The sequence below is a fragment of the Cyprinodon tularosa genome, unplaced genomic scaffold (genome assembly GCF_016077235.1).
Source record: "Cyprinodon tularosa strain WSP-4 unplaced genomic scaffold, ASM1607723v1 ctg455, whole genome shotgun sequence".
Taxonomy (NCBI): domain Eukaryota; kingdom Metazoa; phylum Chordata; class Actinopteri; order Cyprinodontiformes; family Cyprinodontidae; genus Cyprinodon; species Cyprinodon tularosa.
Window position 1 is genome coordinate 839,646 of NW_024039180.1, and position 19,795 is coordinate 859,440.

Genomic DNA, 19,795 nt, shown 5'->3' on the forward strand with positions numbered 1-19,795 from the left:
CGACTCTTAACATTTTGCTTTTGAATGCAGACAAAACAGAAGTTATAGTCTTGGATCAAATTGATCTCGGGTAGGAAAGTAAAAAATCTTGACTGTCATTTAAATCTCATATCCAAGAGGTTCCTAATCGGCAGCTTTACTAGTGGTTCCTAGAATCTCTAAAAGTAGAATGGGATTAGTTATCAGGCTCCTCTCCTGTGGAACCAACTACCACTTTTAATCCATAAGGCAGACACCTCCTTGAACCCCAGTCAGCCTCGGCAGATGGCTGCTCACACACAGCCTGGTTCTGATTCTGATGGAGGTTTATTCCTGTTCAAGAGGTAATATCCTCTGCATTGAGGGATTGCTGAAGATTCAATAAGTCAATGAAAATAGTTGGTATTCCTTAGATATAAAACTTAAGGAGGTTTCCTAAAGGAGGAAGGGAGTCTATCGAAAGGGTGTGAATACTTTTACAAGCTGCAGCAATTTTCTTTTTTTCTAAAGGAACATGTAACTGCATAACGTTTATCATTTTTAATTAAATGAATAATGAGGCTTTAAACAACGTTTGATGATTTTTATTAAATGCAGTGAATCTGTTGTTTTTCTTTAGATGCAAACATTATTGAATAAAGTTGCGCAACCCAGAATTCTGAAAACACCTGTTACAGGATCTGGAAAAAAAAAGAAAAACTTCATTAAGATCCATTCTCTTGACTCCTTCACTATCACTGATGAGAGTCTGCATGTTTGTCTCTTACTGAGTTAATCCAGTTGATGTAGGCAGACACACGGGTGAAAACGGTGGGCTTCTGAGGATAGTTGCAACCGTAGCCAGACACAAAGCTAGCAATGCCATGCACATAGTACTTGCCACTAACCTGGCAGTTAAGTGGACCTCCAGAATCACCCTGATAAAACACAAACAGGACGATTGAAATAAAAATGGTCAGAACCACCAAAATGAGACAGAAGTTGATGGAGCAACACTTAAATAAGCTGACTGTCCTTTGTAGATAAACTCACATTACATCCAGACTCATTACCGCCACCACCGCACACCATAGTGGTCTTCACAGTACTACCCCACCAGCCACTGCTGGAGCAGGTCTTGTGGTCCACCAGAGGAAGGTAGGCTTGCTTTAGCTGAGTAGACAGGCTACCACCAGCTATTAAAAGTGACAGAATAGGATTTAGAAAAGGGAGGAGACTTAATAAATACTACTGACAGGAAATCAGTGGTTCAAATCAATAGAACTGACTGGAGGTGCGTCCCCATCCAGTGATGTAGCAAGGGTTGTTGTGTGGCAGAATCTGCTCGGAAGGAGGCAGAGAGGCAAGCTGGACGTAAGAGTTCAGAACTGCATTGGATGAAAGCTTTAGGAGGGCGATGTCATACCTGAAATACAGAGAACTCTTTACAGAAACATGTTTGGTTGAAGTTTTAGATAAAATGGTAGCATTCATCTTGAAGTGAGATTGGTAACGATGCAGTTTTCTTGTATTATAAATGAATTTCTAGCCATTAAAATAGGTTTTCCTCACCCATTGGACACACTGTTTGAGTTCCAGTTGGAGTGGATGTAGATCTGGCTGACGCTGATGACCTGCTCTCTTCCACTGTTGGAGTTCAGATCGTGTTCACCAAGAACAACACGGTATGTCCTTGAACTGCAAAGTCATAAAGAACACAAATATAAAGTATCTGGTATATCTAATCAATTCAATTAAGTTTATTTCTATAGCACCAATTCACAACACATGTCATCTCAGGCACTTTACAGTTCAACCAGATCATCCAGTCAAACTGATTCAACGTTTTCTATCTAAGATAAACCAGCTGATTGCATCGACTCATTGACTCTTCAGCAATCCCTCACACTAAGCATGCTTGTAGTGACAGTGGAGAGGAAAAACTCTCTTTTAACAGGAAGAAACCTCCAGCAGAACCAGGCTCAGTGTGAGCGGCCATCTGCTGAGGCCGACTGGGGTTCAAGGAGACAGAAGCAGACATAGAAAGAGAAGCATAGATACAAAAGGCAACTGTCAACCAGCTCCACAGGTGGCCCCGTCCAGGAAACACACAGCCAGGCAGACCAGCTCCCATCAGAGGATGAAGAGAGCACATGCAGCCAGTCACAGTCAGAGAAACAGGACTACACTGGAAAACAGGCCAAGCTCCAACATCTATAAACAAAGGTGTTGATGGCAGCAGGACAGCTGATAGTTCTGTCCAGGATGGTGTCACAGCCAAACATGTATGATATTTTTTTTTTGCTTATAAAGACCATAGTTTATGACATGACTTGTTTTATTAGTTAAAATAACAAAGCATTACTTATGACCCCAGCTTTAGCCTGATTTATGAGATCCAGCCAATGATCCTTCAGCTCCATGTTCATCTCCTGCTGTGTATCGATGCTCGCTCTGTGCTGCTCTCCTCAGAAACTCTCCTCTGTGACCTCAGAGGGCCGATCCATCTCTGAATGGGTCATGTGACCCAGAGCGCCGCTTTCCATCAGTCTGAGCTCCCCTTAAACACCAGAGCTAACTAAGGCCCCGTCCACACGAAGTCAAACCCTGGCCTAAACGCACAAATTTTTAACGAAACCAGCCTCTCATCCACACGAAGTCGGCGTTTCGGGGGTCTGTAAACGATCTTTTTTTTCAGCCTTCAGAGTGGGAAGATTTCGAAACGCTGTTTTCGCGTTTCCATCTTTAAGCTCTAACCGCATTTTTTTTTTTTACACGCATGCGTCATAGCGTCGCCTCTAAACACGCATGCGCGACACAGTATCACAACAACAATGGCGCCGTTGCTGCTAATGCTACTCACCCTGCTGTCGGGCTTACAACAGAATCTTCTTCTTCTGGAATATCTCCAGGAAGAACAGAGCAATATCGACGACATAGTTCAGCACCTGAATTTGACTGAACCACGAAAATGGACCCGCAGGGCAACCATGTATAAATATTAGTGCGCATGCCCAACATTTCGTCGCCTATTTTTGCTTTGGCACCACAGCGCCACTTACAGGCCTGGCATACATTTTGCAGCGTTTTCATGCATTCGCGTGGACGCTCACATTTATTTTACATCTCCGTCTTTACGACAAACGTTTTGGAAAATATCAGCGTTTCGTGTTCGTTTTGACTTCGTGTGGACGGGGCCTAACTTAACAGCTCACTGATTCTTGAAACTTTGGCAAAAACATGTCCCACTAAGAAAAGTGCTAATTCTGTTGGAAAGAAATAACATTTTCATGAATAAAAACAATCAAGGTAATAATCAGGGGGTCCTTTGCACAAATGCAAGGTTCTTTTAAAGTTTTTTTTATTTTATTGTTAATTTAATGATTATATGCTGGCCCATTGCCTATAAAATCAGTTGTCCTTGGATAGGAGATAATCATTTCAACTTGATTAAAAAAACAATAAGTAATAATTGAATTGAATAATATCTTTACCAAATGAAAGGGTACATTTTAATATGTATTTAAAACTACAAACAGTGAGTTTTGAACAATAATAACCATTATTTTGTGATTGCTCAAAATGTGTCCCACATATTTGTCACCACCGTCAGATATTTATAAAAAGCAATAAAATCAGGCAACTACAAGGTCAACTACATGCCTGAGGACCCCATTTTCAAATCTTCAGCTCTACTGGATGCCTTAAGGTCACTCAAGCTCCTGTAGGTTTGCTATTTTCTCTTAAACTTGTTCATATTTTTGGACACTGCTAATGTCACAACCATAACATGTCAACACCGTCTCTTTTGTATAAAAAATATTAGATTAGATTATGACATAAATGTTTACTTTTTAAGAAGAGGTCTAAAGTAGCTAGCAACAGAGGGGAAACAACATGGCTAATGTGAACAACTCATGCATATCATGTGAAAGAGTAGGATTTTGTCACCACCGTCAGATTTTCTGTCTGACAGTGGTGACGCACAGTCTGACGGTGGTGACAAAAAACTACAAATGGTTCTCAATGGAGGCTAGAAAATAATTGTTGATCTGTAATGTTTCATTAACCTCTTTTATATTTTTATTTATGTAATTCCGCCTAGATTTCTTACATATTGTATAACCCTAGGGGATGGGGTGTGCCTTCCCTGTCTCTCAATTCACTATTATGCCATGTTCATTTGGTTTACATCATTTGGGATGCACATAGTGCACCTACTACCTACCTACATAGCACATAGTATACAATATTCCTTGTAAGCTATGGCAGGGCAACATTTAACCAAATCTAACATTTACTGTAATTCCCCCCAATTTCATAGTCATTACACTCAACTTTGACTTTATGTATTTTAGGAAGTTATGGCTAGGAAGCAGCTATCTGTGAAGGAAAGAAGGAAAAGAAACAGGGAATATCAAAAGAAGTGTGAAGGCCTACTGACAAAAAACCTACATATATTCAAGCAATTACTCAGAAGGTTCAAAATTTCTACCATAATGCAGCACGAATGACAACTGACAAACAGGACACAATCACACGCAAGAAAATAAAGCATCAGAGAATGATTCTGACTGATAATGATATTTCTTAATTGTACCTTATATTCCTTGAAAAATATTTGTCACAGTGCTCATGATTGTTATTTTTTGGACCAAATAGTTAAATAAAGTTAATAAGCAAGAAACCATTGACTTGAATTGTATACAGTTTGGAATTGTATGTTGAAATGAGGCCACTGTCACCACCGTCAGTTCTAAAGTCACCACCGTCAGAGGGCTTTTTATTCGTTTTAAATGAATATGCTTGCAATATGTTTCTTCAGTGCTGTTCTCTCATTAAAGTAATGGTCTCTTTTAATACAAAAATATGTTTGTTAAATAAAAAAACATGACTTTTTCTATTTAGGCTTAAAGTAAACGTTATCTGATGTTAGATATTTTAAAGGACTACACGTGAAACAGTTAAAAAAAATTAACAAAAATGAAAATTCAACATTTAACAGCATAAATGTGTGCTAACAATGCCAGATAAAGATTTGACAAAAACAAAGTAATAACTGGAAAAATGCCTATTTTATGAAAGAAATACAAAATGAGGAGGTTGCACCTGTACACTGCTGAACAGCCAAGACCTTGGTCTATAACAATATACCTTCAGATTTTGTAATCCAACTAACTTTTTATTTTCAAAATTAAAACCTGTTTTATCCAAATTCCCAAGAATAAGTGAGCTGTTAGCTCTGACCCTCACTAATCAATGTTCTGGTTCTGATGGAGGATTTCATCAAGAGGGTGAATGTTTCCTCATCTTTATCACAAACTCCAGGATTCTAGACCTGCTGGTCCAAACTGGTCTGATACCAGAAGCAGAACACAGACGGCTTCGTTTAGAGACAGAGTATTTGCCTTCAGGGGGCAAAAAACCTGGAAGTTACAGGTCAAATTCCCCTAGTAGCTAAAAGTTAAAGAGCGTTTCCTTAAAACATTTTATCTGTTGTTTAAACAGGTGAAGTCTTTCTGTAATTCATTCATGCAGTTTTGAGAAGTTTCATCAGGCTGGAGATGAGTTCAGACATTGAAATATTCAACCTCCTTTTTGATCCTAAAGATGGCTTGAGCGTGATGAGTCGTTACGGTACCTGTCCACGCAGTGAGCAGCAGTCATCACCCAACCTGTACGAATCAGGCTACCTCCACAGGTGTGGTACCAGTAGCTGCCAGACATGTACTGAAGGGAGATCTAAGAAGAAAAGAAGAGGTGAGTCTCAGTATATAAAACAATGTACGTATTATCATGTTTATTATTATATGCAAAAGCTATTACACACTCAATTTAAAAGGTTCACCAGTGACAATCATCACTAGACTGCTCGTCCCAACCTGAGGGAAAGGTTGTCCCAATGTAATCGTCATGTAGTCTGGCTCCCTCTTGGGGCCGCCTACTGATCCTTTGCTTCAGGTGTTTCTCATCAACACTCATTAACAGAGAGGCCTAACAGCACTGCTAGGACTCACTCAGACAGCCTTTGGTCTCCTGCATTTCTCTGAGACTCCACTAATTATTTCTGTGTCTCCTATTAGTGATGGCAATTCCGAAGCTCCATGAAAAACTGAACCTATTTGTCCAAAACTGGAAACCATGCTTGATACATTTTCTACAGTTTAGAATGGCGGCCTCTGCTGGATAGCTATCTGAACTACAATTGAGCGGGTATCATAATGTCCATGTTATTTCATGACTGAACTGATTTGTTCCATGATAATAATGTTGATACTAATGATTGTATAAATAAATAATAAAAAAGCTAATGTCTGACCTGTGAAACTGAAAAGAACAGCCTTTGTGATGCATAAAATCTATCTGATTGTGTGGTCTTGTCACTATGGTTCCCACTTTATACATAAATATATATATATATATATATATATATATATATATATATATATATATATATATATATATATATATATATATATATATATATATATATATACTCGTTTAAAACACCCCGATTAACAACTGATAAAAACGAGTTTGTGGTGATTGTGCCCTTAGAAATCCTCCGTTGGAGATCACCAGCTCGTTTTTAATTGGAGGCTGGTATAAAGTCCTCCACTGGGGTTCTTTTATCTGGAGTTTTTCGGACCAGATGCTGACCGAGCGCTTTTGAAGGTGTCTTTGGTTAACTGCTTTTCTGCAGCTGTGGTAAAGGGCTTTCTGGTCCATATTCAATAAGACCAATTCTCTGTGGGTTCAGGATGGAGAGCAGAGGCATATGGCAAACTTCCCCCTGGACACTTCACTGGAAAAATCCCCTTCTCTACCTCCAGAGGAAGATACATTTCAGTAAATCTATCCTTGTAAGGTCCCCAAACCCGGAAAAATATTCAGGTGAAACTAGCTATTGTGGTTGTTTCCTTCTTTGATGCTCATTGGTCTTTAATGGGCTCCATGCACGACTCCACTACTTCCCGAACTTAAGACAGCTCTTCTGTTTCCTGTCTTTCATCACCAGTTTAACAGATTCATCCAGGTGTGGAGAAAGTTTAAATGGTTTTTGCTACCACTAGTATCTCATGGTTTATGGGCACTTATCCAGTTATGGGCACTTACCGTCTTTTAAGCTCTGGATAAATATTTAAAAGACGGAATTGCTCCTCTAGGAGAATCAAAGACTCTAAACATGATTAAATCCTTAGCCATTCTGTTAGATAATAGAATAAGAGAAAGAAGAATAATCTGATTCATGAGAGCTCCCTGAGAGTTCCCTAGCATCACCTGCTAGTTCCTTCCAAAAAAGTTAAACAAACAATCCACTGGACTTTGTTTTCCAAGTTTGAAGACGTTTTGTTTCCCATCCAGGGATCTTTTTTAATTAGTCAGAATTACTGTTTAGTTCCAGGCTCATAGAGTAGCTCAACAAAGCCTTGATTTAGCTCAGAAAACATGGAAATGGGACCAGAAGATCAGGTCCGCCCCTTAGTAATGGGGAGTCGTTGAGGTCTTTGTTAGCCTGCAATACCGCATTGCAGATGCTACAGGCTAACAAATACCTGAACAATTGAAAGACATGTAAAAAGTCCATTACAACAATCTATCCCAGGAGAAATAAAAGCATATCAAATTATTTTAATTCATGCAGCGAAATGGTAACTTTGAGATTCACAATTGTTCTTAAATGATAAAAAATAATTTGAGCTAAAAAAATTTTAACCTAACTAGAGGATCCCAAGAAACTGATGTGCAGTTGGATTTCATAGATTTTAATAAGCAGGTTTACTAAATATGTTTCAGTTTTATTAATATTTAAATATGAACCATCAACATTTAAACCAGTGTTTTCTTTGGTTAAACAATCAATTAAACTTGAGAATCTAAAAAACGCAGGCAGATATGATGCTAATTATCATCAGCATATAGATGGAGATATTTCCAATCATCCAATTTGCATTGAATAGTTGTGTCAGCTGCTTATTTATTACCTGCCAGGGCCAGGAGTTGGGACTGGCAACCTCTCCTCCCACGACTCTCTCAACGGTGTCCTCCAGGTACCGGGTCTCGTGCTCCAGCTCAGCCACCGCTAAGCAAGAAACGACCAATGCAACTGCTTTAAATATGACACATGTTCCTAGAAACTGGTCTATATTGGCGTTTTTTCCAAAGAGGGAATAGTGTGGCTAGCAGTCAAAGGAGACTGGCAGTTACTATCATTTTAAATAAATGAAGCAAATGACTAACATTTACATTATCAGTGTGTGCTCCATGATCTTACCCAGGGCAGCGAGACATGTCAACACCAGAATCCTGAGCATGTTTGCGTCACTTCAGAATGTTTCCGCAAAGACTGAAATTGCCTAACGACTTTTATATCCACATTAGACCTTGAAACTGTGTGGAAAGTAATGTCCAAGAATGCACCTGTGATTTCTCTCACGAATACTCTTTCTGATTAGGTCAGCAATGGAAAATACCTCACAAAAGGTTTTTTTTACAACGTAAAGGTTAAGGATACTTAGAAATCTTGAAACATAGATTTTTCATGACCTTTAAAGTAAACTATGTGCTGTTTGAGTCTATCTGTTGCATGTTTGCTTTTTTCCAAATGTCACGAAAAGGTTGGGGAAAAAGCAGCTGTTGCTGTTTATTCAGTGACTTTCATCCTGTTAATGTTAATTTTGGCAATTAGAAAAAAAAAAGTTTAACATTTAGAGCTCCAGAGCTAAAGACTGAATTATCTTTTTGTGATTAATAATATTAATAGTTATTTTTTTTTTTATTTAGGGTTAATAATTCATTTACGGGTGTGCTATGAAGTTTAGTTCCATTTCAAATCAGTTCAGTTTATTTTATAGCACATCAGGTCTCTTTATAGATCCAGTTCAATCAGATCATCCAGACAGATTAAAGGTTCAAATTTGATATCCAAGGAACACCAGTTGATTGCATCCAGACATTGGGTCTCATGCAAGAAGCATTCTTACAAAGAAGTTATTTCTTCAACCTGCTGGTGAAGAATCTCAGTCATCCAGATCATAGTCATTCAAAAAAAGTTCAAAAACAATCCACTGGACTTTTCCTAGTCTGAAGACATTTCACTTCCCATCCAGGAAGATTTTTCAATTCAAAATGTCAGAAATAGCGTTCAACTGCAGGCTTATAAGAGTGAACCAAAAACAAAGCCTTGTTTTGGCTTAGAAAATTGAACAGGAAATTATTTTGATTGAACCGGAAAGACCATTTGGTGAACGATGGTTGCCTGAAATCCTTTGAGCAGCTGAGAGAACAATTTCAGCTTCAATCCTCAGATTTCTTCTGAAATCTACAGCTTAGTCTCATGTTCGTTTTAAGGTTTCTAACCCACATGCAGAACACACGGTGTCAGGGAAAAAGTTCAACAGTTTATTTTGAAACACAATGATGATAAAGTACTGATGCGGGGGGTATCAGGTCCAGGACTGTTCACGACTGGTTCCTCTGCAGAGGGGGACAGAAAGGTTAGCAGATATCCATTTAAGTTTGCTGGTTGAATGAGTGCAGGTCTGTACCTGTTCAGAGGTTTGAGCAAGGCGGCAGAGGAGGGGAACCAGGAGGGTCCAGAGGCTAAAGGCAGGCAGAGGGCTATGCAGAGGCAGAGCTTGGTTTCTGATCTTGCAGATTCGGATCTGAGCTTCTCTTTCAGTTTCTTCTGAGAGCTGGCAGGCAGGTATCTGACAGATTGACTTTCCAGGGTTCTTCAGAGATCAGACAGACTGGATTCAGAGAAACTTTTCCAGAGTTTCTGGGTTCAGACAGGTTCTTCCTAGGAAGCAGAGAGGACAAAAACAGGTTAGGTTCAGGTTCAGGTTTCAGGGGAGTCAGAGAATCAGACAGGCAGGTTGGCTCAGGCTTGCTAACCATAACTGGCAAACACTCTGGCACTGGAGTGCTGCTCTGCCTCTCCTTAAATGCTTGTCTCCGGATGAGCAAACGAGCCGCAGGTGTGGTAGTCAGCTTCAGCTCCAGGAGACCTAGAACGCCCTCTGCTGGAGAAAGGTGGACAGACCTCCAGATCCCAACACTTAGGAAGAAGGAAAGTTTTTGATTAAAAAAAATAAATAAAATTTCTACAGGATAATAGACTCTTAAAAACTAAAGCCTTTTTTATATGGCATTTTCTAATGCATACATCTAATACCCTAAATGTTAAAGGAAAAATCCAGTCATGTTCAGAATTCCAACTTCTGAAAGCACTTTAAATATTTAATTATTGCATACTGTACAATTAATGATAACTGTTTTTAATTCAGAGTAGTTTTCATTTGAATGTGCTTTAATGGAGGCATCCATGTTTGTCAAAGAACACTACTGCCACCTACTGGTTTGTGACGTCACGGTGCGGTATCGGCTGTTTTTTCTTTGTTTTTTTTACCCGAGGTATGCCAACATCCAGCTGCCATGCATGGGGGCATTGTCAGTTTCACTATAGCTCTGGTGAATTTCAACGGTGAAGACATCTGAAGATCATAAATAAATGTTGATTGTTCGGGTTATGGAGAAAGGTTAAATAGAAAATAATACTATTTAGATTTGCAGGATTATTTTTAATCCTGCAATTCCAACATCTGCTGGCAAAACTGTGAGAGTTTACTAGAGACTCACTGCCACATGTTATGGACGTGTCTGAAGCATAATCTTTGTTGGACTGACATTTTTACTGCGCTCTTTAAGCAGCTTCTTGCTATTGTTATGTTTCTGGCCTGTCAACTAGTATTTTCATTCCCCTCCCCCTTCTGCTCTGTGCTGCCTCTGCTCAGCCTAATTGCCACTGATTCCTCTCACCTGTTTGCCAGCCTTCTTAAGCAGGCCTCTCTCTAGTTGACAGTGCCAGATTGCCTGAAAGCCTTGGCTAGTAAGCATCCAGCATTTTTCTGTCTGTCTACCTGATCCTGACCTTTTTCTGCCTCCTGATTTTTTGAGCCTGCCTACCCCTTGTTGGATCTGTTTTTTTGTGCCGCCTGGATCCCTGACCTGTTTCTGCAAATTATCAGCAACCAAATCTTGCTATATGGTTGTCACAAAGAAGAGAAATATTAATATAGAAACAATAACATTATATGGACAGACTTTAGAAAGAGTAACAGAATATAAATATCTAGGTTTATGGTTGGACAGTTCTTACTCATGGAAAACACATATAGATAACTTAGAAACCAAATGTAAAAAAGTTATTAATATATTAAAGGCTGTGGCTGGAAACAATTGGGGGGCAGATAGACAGTCATTATTAAGCATATACAGGGCTCTAATGAGAGCAATAATAGATTATGGCAGCATTATATATGGAGCAGCAGCTAAAACATCATTACAAAAAATAGAAAGATTACAGTGTAGGGCTTTACGTATATGTACAGGAGCAATAAAAACAACACCTATTAATGCTCTATTAATTGAAAGTGGGGAAACTCCACTTGAAATGAGGAGAATTAAATTAGCTTTAGCATATTGGATGAAAATTAAAAGTAATATAGATAATTATGTGAATTCAACTATTCTGCAAAATTGTTGGGAATATGTGAAGTTCCAAAGTAATGGATTTGGATGGATGGTTAGGAAATGGATTAAAAAGTATAGACTAGAAGACAAGGAAATAGCTCAATTTAACCCAATTAGCGTTATTCCTCCATGGCTAATACCTGAGGTTAATGTAGATTTGCAAATCAATACAATGAAAAATGATTGGAATATAAATGAAATAGGGATAAAAACTGATATTTATTTAAGAACTACATATAATAATTACCTTAAAATTTATACAGATGGTTCTAAAAATCTAAAAGGTTATGTGGGTATAGGAATATATATCCCAGAGTTTAAAAAATGTATTCACAAAAGAATATCAGATCAATTGTCTGTATTTACAGCAGAAATGGTGGCAGTTATATTAGGCTTGCAATGGGTGGAGGAGATTCGACCAATCAGGGTGGTGGTGTGCACAGACTCTAAAGCAGTAGTGGAAAGTATTAAGGGAGAAGGAAATAATAGAAAAGATTTGGTATTAGAAATTCATCATATTTTATTTAGACTATATAGGGGTGGCATTGATGTTTGGTTTTGTTGGGTGCCGGCACATGAAGGAGTAAAAGGCAATGAAAAGGCAGATAAATTAGCTAAAAGGGCTTTAGAGGGGGAAATAACGATTTCAATTCCTTTTGGAAAAGGGGAAGGGAAATCACTTATTAAAAGTAAAGAAATGGAGGAATGGCAAAAAATATGGAACGAAGATAGGAAAGGAAGAAGATTATATGAAGTGCAAAAGTCAGTTCGAATTCGAAACATTAATGAAAGAAACAGAAGAGAAGAAATAATAGTTAGTAGATTAAGAATAGGTCATACCTACTTAAATGACATGCTTTACTTAATAGGGAGGAAAAATAGTGAGAAATGTGAGAAATGTGGTGAAAAAGAAAATGTAGAACACATACTGATGAACTGTAAGTTATATGAACACGAAAGGGAAAAATTAAAGAGAATAGTTAGAAGTATAGGGCATGAATGGAATCTTAAATGAATATTAGGAAATGAAGGAAACATAACAGATATTCATAAACTAAGGAAAGCATTGTTTTTGTATCTTAAGAATACAAAATAAAAAAATAGAATCTAATAGATGTGAAGTAACGCTGCTACACACTCATGTACAGTAGGTGGCGGTATGCACCTTAAAGTTGCTTGTGATCCGCCATAATAGAAGAGAAGAAGAAGAAGAAGAAGACCTGTTTCTGTGCCCTGACCTTGTCCCTGGATTCTGTTTTGGATTCTCTGAAAATCTGATCACCTGACTCTGATCCTGGACCTCCTTTGACCAAGATACTCTGCCAAGCCTCAGTGAGAATTCTGTCAAGCAACCAAAGTTCTCTGGAACCAAGACACCCCACCTGGATATTAAGAAAGGTTAGTGGCTTATCAGTCTGAACCTAAAATCATCAATTTCAGCCACTAACCTGTTCTCTCCCCTCCAGAGGCTTTGGCTCCTCTGATCCTGAAAAACCTGCATTATTCCCTCAATAAATCTTTTAAAGTTATTTCCTGTTGTGTTCTGGTTGTTTCTGGGTCCTCAGTCTGAATCTTAACAGTGCAATCTGGCCAACAATGGACCCAACACCAGCACAACAGTGGCGAGCCGGTGTTGATAACTCTATCGCTCGGCTTGATGCAGGTATGACTGAAATCATTTCCATGCTGCGCAACTTGTCTGTTCCCAGCCATACCCAGACTTCTCCACAGCCTGTTGGTCCTCCTGCAGTTCCAGAAGCCACCACAAGAGAGCCAAATCTGTGTCCTCCTGAGGTTTTCAAGGGTGATGCTGATCAGTGCAGAGCTTTTCTTACTCAATGTGAAATTCACTTTGAACTGCAACCCTCATCATTTCCCACAGATCGGTCTAAGGTGGCTTATGTTATTTCTCTCCTCTCAGGTAAAGCCAAGCAGTGGGGCACAGCAGAGTGGCAGAATAAATCTCCTTGCACATTTTCCTATTCTGTTTTTGCCAAGGAACTCATCAGAGTTTTTGATCCTGTTCTCCCAGCCAGAGAAGCGGCCAGAGGCTTACTCTCACTCAAACAGGGGTCCAGGTCAGTCACGGCATACATAATAGATTTTCATCTTCTGGCAGCTGATAGTTCTTGGAACAATGAAGCACTTATGGATGTATTTTTGCAAGGTTTAAATGAGGACATTAAGGATGAGGTAGCTACTCGTGATTTCCCAAGTTCTTTGAAAGAGTTGGAGGATTTGGCTGCTCGTATAGACTTGCGGCTTTCAGAAAGACGAAGAGAGAGAAGCTATAAGGGGAAACAAGCTGTTTTTTCCACACAAGCCAAAGCAGACACCCAGTTAACAGCTGTTTCATCTCCTCCTACCAGTGAACCCGAACCCATGCAGTTGGGTAGACTCAGGATATCTGCTGAAGAACGCTTTCGTAGAAAGCAGCAGAATCTGTGTTTCTACTGTGGAGGAAGGGGTCACAGAGCCATTGGGTGCCCGTTAAAAGAACAAGCTCAGTAGAGGGAGAGGAGTTTCTACTGAGTCAAAGCCGGTCCTCAAGCTCCTCAAACACTCTTATGTTCCCTGCTAACCTTTTGGTGTCCTCTGCCTCTCATCAGGTCTCTGTGTTCATTGACTCTGGAGCCGACACAGAGTTTATGGATGAGTCTTTTGCCAAAAGACATAACATCAGGCTCTTTCCTGCCCCTGCATCCCAGAACATTCTGGCCCTGGATGGGCACCACCTCAATCAGTCGCATCTGATGACAGAGAAGGTTGGCCTGGCTCTTGGAGGTAACCACAAGGAAGAGATTTCCTTCCTAGTCATCAAGTCTCCTTCCATTCCTGTCATTTTGGGAGCTTCATGGCTATGGAAGCATAACCCCCATATTGACTGGAGGGCTAAGGAGATTTTAGGCTGGTCAAGTTCTTGTTCTGCCTCATGTTTGTCTTCTGCTTTTACCCTCTCCACTCCCATTAACAAGATTGATGAGACCTATCCTGACCTTTCCAAGGTTCCCCAAGTCTATCATGATTTAAAGGAGGTTTTCAATAAATCTCGAGCCACTGCTCTCCCTCCTCACAGGCCCTATGATTGTGCCATTGATTTGTTACCTGGAACATCCCCCCCTAGGGGGCGCCTTTATTCTTTGTCTGCCCCTGAGCACCAGGCCATGAAGAATTATGTAGAGGAGTCACTTAAGGCAGGTGTTATCCGTCCCTCCTCCTCCCCAGCCGGAGCTGGTTTTTTCTTTGTGGGCAAGAAGGACGGATCTTTACGACCATGCATAGACTATCGGGGTCTTAATGATATTACTGTCAAGAACCGGTACCCTCTTCCCTTAATGGACTCTGCATTTGATCAGATTCAAGGTGCTAAGATCTTTACAAAACTAGATCTGAGAAATGCTTACCATCTTGTCCGTGTCCGAGAAGGAGATGAGTGGAAGACGGCGTTTAACACCCCCACTGGTCATTATGAATACCTTGTCATGCCTTTTGGCTTAACTAATGCTCCCGCAGTCTTCCAGGCCTTGGTTAACGATGTTCTTCGCGACATGGTGGGACAATTTGTTTTTGTATACCTGGATGATATTCTCATTTATTCACCAGACTTGGAGTCACACCATCGCCACGTCAGAGCTGTTCTCCTTTGCCTCCTCCAGAATCATCTGTTTGTGAAGGCTGAGAAATGTCAGTTTCACACTACCCACACCTCTTTTCTTGGTTTCATTATCTCTCCAAATAAAGTGATAATGGACCCTTCCAAGGTTTCTGCTGTTTCTGAATGGCCTACTCCCTCAGATCGTAAACAGTTGCAAAGGTTCCTTGGTTTTGCCAATTTTTACCGCCGTTTTATTCGTGATTACAGCAAGATTGCTGCTCCTCTTCATGCCCTGACGTCTGTGAAGATCAAGTTCTCCTGGAATGAGCAGGCTGAGAAGGCCTTCTCTCGTCTCAAGACTCTGTTTTCTACAGCCCCCGTTCTCCGGTCCCCTGATCCTCAAAGGCAGTTCATTGTTGAAGTTGATGCTTCAAGCACTGGGGTAGGTGCAATTCTCAGCCAACGTGCTTCCGACAATCGGCTTCACCCCTGTGCTTATTTCTCCAGATCTTTGTCCTGCGCTGAACGAAACTATGATGTTGGGGATCGAGAACTGCTAGCCATAAAACTGGCCCTTGAGGAGTGGCGACACTGGTTGGAGGGGGCCAAGGACCCGTTCATTGTCTGGACTGATCATAAAAACCTGGAGTACCTGAAATCTGCTAAACGGCTAAATCCTAGACAAGCTAGGTGGGCTCTATTTTTTGTCCGTTTCAATTTTTCCTTATCTTACAGGCCCGGGACAAAGAACGTAAAACCAGATGCCCTTTCCAGGATTGAGGAGAGTTCCAAATCTGAGGTCAGTGGTCCCACAGATTTTATTCTTCCTGAGTCAGTTCGACTAGCAGCCACCAGATTGGAGTTGGAGAGAGAAGTTAGAGAAGCCAACCGAAGTCTTCCTACCCCTAAGTCATGTCCCAGGGATCGACTCTTTGTTCCCGAGAACCTGGTGGACAAGGTGATCAAGTTCTGTCACAACTCCCGCCTATATTGCCATCCTGGTATCGTCAAGACTCTGAAATTGGTTCAAACGCAGTTCTGGTGGCCATCTCTGATCAAAGATGTCAAGGACTTTGTCTCATCCTGCTCTCTGTGTTGCCAGGTCAAGCCGTCTCGGCGTCCCCCTTCTGGACTGTTGCGCCCACTCCCTATCCCACCACGTCCTTGGTCCCATCTCTCAATGGACTTTGTTACTGGGTTGCCTCCCTCTAATGGGTTTACTGTCATTCTTGTTGACAGGTTTTCTAAGATGGTCCATCTCATCCCCCTGAAGAAACTCCCCTCAGCCAAGGAGATGGGAGAGATCTTGGCCAGGGAGGTGTTCCGCTTACATGGGCTCCCCTCCAATATTGTGTCGGATCGAGGTCCCCAATTCGTCTCTCGTTTCTGGAGAGAGTTCTGCTCTCTGTTGGGCATCTCCATCAGCCTGTCCTCCGGCTTCCACCCACAAACAGATGGTCAAACTGAGAGGGCAAACCAAGAGATGGAAACCAAGCTCCGTGTCCTGTGTGGGTTGGATCCGTCAAAGTGGTCCCAGAGTCTGTCATGGGTTGAACACTCTATGAATTCTCTTCCCTCAAGTACCACTGGCCTCTCACCATTCTATGTTGTCTATGGTTTCCAGCCACCAGTTTTCTCGATCCAGGAGAGGGAGGCGATGGTCCCTTCTGCCCACACTGCTGCCCTGAGGTGCCAACGGATCTGGAGGAGAGCTAGACGGACCTTAATCAGGATGTCAGAGGTCCAGTCCAGAACAGCCAACCGTCGTCGTGTCCCAGCCCCTGTCTATCAAGTTGGTCAAAGGGTCTGGCTGTCCACCAAGGACCTCCCACTCCGAATGGAATGTCGTAAGTTGGCACCCCGCTTTGTCGGCCCCTTTCCCATTTCTAAGGTGGTGAACCCAGTGGCCCTCCGGTTGCCTCACTCCATGAAGATCCATCCCACCTTCCATGTGTCCCGGGTCAAGCCTTATGTTGGGTCTCGTTTTGAGCCCTCCTCCAGGCCCCCTCCACCCACCCGGTTCCTTGATGGGGATCCCATCTACACCGTACGACGTATCCTCCGTTCCAGGAGGAGGGGTCGTGGGGTCCATTACCTGGTGGATTGGGAGGGATACAGACCAGAAGAACGATCATGGATTCCAGCAAGATTCATCATTGACAAGTCCCTCATCCGGGAGTTCCATCGTCTGCACCCGGATCAACCTCGAGGTCCGTCGGGAGCCGGACCTTGAGGGAGGGGTACTGTTATGTTTCTGGCCTGTCAACTAGTATTTTCATTCCCCTCCCCCTTCCGCTCTGTGCTGCCTCTGCTCAGCCTAATTGCCAATGATTCCTCTCACCTGTTTGCCAGCCTTCTTAAGCAGGCCTCTCTCTAGTTGACAGTGCCAGATTGCCTGAAAGCCTTGGCTAGTAAGCATCCAGCATTTTTCTGTCTGTCTACCTGATCCTGACCTTTTTCTGCCTCCTGATTTTTTGAGCCTGCCTACCCCTTGTTGGATCTGTTTTTTGTGCCGCCTGGATCCCTGACCTGTTTCTGTGCCCTGACCTTGTCCCTGGATTCTGTTTTGGATTATCTGAAAATCTGATCACCTGGCTCTGATCCTGGACCTCCTTTGACCAAGATACTCTGCCAAGCCTCAGTGAGAATTCTGTCAAGCAACCAAAGTTCTCTGGAACCAAGACACCCCACCTGGATATTAAGAAAGGTTAGTGGCTTATCAGTCTGAACCTAAAATCATCAATTTCAGCCACTAACCTGTTCTCTCCCCTCCAGAGGCTTTGGCTCCTCTGATCCTGAAAAACCTGCATTATTCCCTCAATAAATCTTTTAAAGTTATTTCCTGTTGTGTTCTGGTTGTTTCTGGGTCCTCAGTCTGAATCTTAACAGCTATAGAGCCCAGGAGCATCTTCCTGGTGCTTTTGGAGGATACTATTCAATTCAGTTTATTTCTATATATAATTAACAGCACATGTCATCTCAGGGCACTTTACAGTTCAACCAGATCATCCAGTCAAATTGATTCAAAGTTTTCCATCTAAGGAAAACCAGGTGATTGCATCGACTCAATGACTCGAAGCCAATCCCTCACACTAAGGATGCTTGCAGTGGCAGTGGAGAGGAAAAACTCCCTTTGAACAGGAAGAAACCTCCAGCAGAACCAGGCTCAGTGTGAGCGGCCATCTGCTGAGGCCGACTGGGGTGCAAGGAGACAGAAGCAGAGATACAAAAAGCAGCTGTAAAAGGCGGCCCGGTCCAGGAAACACACAGCCAGGCAGACGAGCTCCGAGCCAGCTCCCATGACAGAGGATGAAGATAGCACATCCAGTTAGTCACAGTCAGAGAAACAGGACTACACTGAAAAACAGGCCAAGCTCCAACATCTAGAAACAAAGGTGTTGATGGCAGCAGCACAGCTGATATTTCTCTCCAGGATGGAGTCACAGCCAAACAGGAACAGACCAGATGAAACTACTGTGAGAAAAAGCAGAGAGCAGAACGTTAGAGATTGAACTAACAGATTCTGCAGAGTGGGAGAATAGAGATAGAATGATGAAAAAGGGGTCCCTATGTCCTCCAGCAGTCTAAGCCTATAGCAGCAGAACTATAGAGATAGCTCAGGATAACCTGAGCCACTCTAACTAGAAGCTTTATGAAAAAGGAAAGTTTTAAGCCTAGCCTTAAAAGTAGACAGGGTGTCTGCCTCACGGACTAAAACTGGTAGTTGGTTCCACAGGAGAGGAGCCTGAGAACTAAAAGATCTGCCTCCCATTCTACTTTTAGAAATTCTAGGAACCACTAGTAAGCCTGCAGATTGAGAGCGAAGTGCTCTGTTAGGAACACAACTCAGTGTTGCACCATGGAGGGACCAGCTGTCTGCCGAGGTGTCTGCCCTGGAGGAGGGTCTACCCGACCACCGTTACATTTAGATGGAAAGTAGAATCACATTTTAGCTGTTCTCATTTCAGGGTTATGAAAACAGTTTTAGTAAAGTCATTATTTTCTGCGTCTTCTTAAACAGTTTTTAGTAACATGGCAGCCGTCGATTTGGTCAGCCCCGCAAACCCTGATGGACGATGTGGTGAACAGTGGAGAGAGCCACCCCCCAGATGATGTCCCACTCGCAGTCAGGAGACTCCAAGGTCATCTGTGTGGCATCGCATCCAGTCCAGCAGCACCACCAGGGACTCCTGCTCAGTGACAATTGTATACAAATATATATATATATATTCTCTAGTAATATTTATTGTATATCTTCCATAAATGGCTGCAGTAGTTCATTTTAAAATCTAATGTAACTAGTTAAAAATGTTTTTAAAAGTTTATTGTAAATACTTGCTTCTCTAAAAATAAACTGATGTTGCCACTGAGAAATTGTTCTAAGTTTACTTAAATTGTAAAGAAGTGATGAAACAGATCATGTAAAAAGGTTAAAAGACTTTAATAACACACCGACAACAATAACTTTTATAAACAATTTAATAATTTATTTTAACAATAACAGCAACACAGAACCTGAACTTGTAAAAAAAACACAAAAAAATTTAAATGAAATAATCTGTCCATCCTTTCCCGCCTCCCTCTGCCATCTGAAACCGCGGCAGACCAAACCAGATGAAAGTGCGCATTCAGCTCGGCAAAGAACTCATGCTCTTCCTCAACACTGAAGTCCTCAGACATTTTTCTTTCGTTGTTTCTTTCTTTGCA

The 19,795-nt window shown here is 41.5% G+C and overlaps 1 protein-coding gene across 1 annotated transcript; it reads right to left on the reverse strand.

Annotated features, from left to right (window-relative positions):
- Positions 1 to 547: 547 nt before the first annotated feature.
- Positions 548 to 8,391, reverse strand: LOC119793546 (elastase-1-like). Its single transcript, XM_038300750.1, has 8 exons — positions 8,234 to 8,391; positions 7,944 to 8,041; positions 5,600 to 5,700; positions 1,531 to 1,656; positions 1,248 to 1,384; positions 1,012 to 1,154; positions 747 to 896; positions 548 to 659 (listed from the first exon to the last, which is right to left on the reverse strand). Exons 1-8 carry the CDS (start codon positions 8,271 to 8,273, stop codon positions 651 to 653), a joined length of 804 nt encoding a protein of 267 aa, XP_038156678.1. The 5' UTR covers positions 8,274 to 8,391; the 3' UTR covers positions 548 to 650.
- Between the last annotated feature and the right edge of the window lie 11,404 nt (positions 8,392 to 19,795).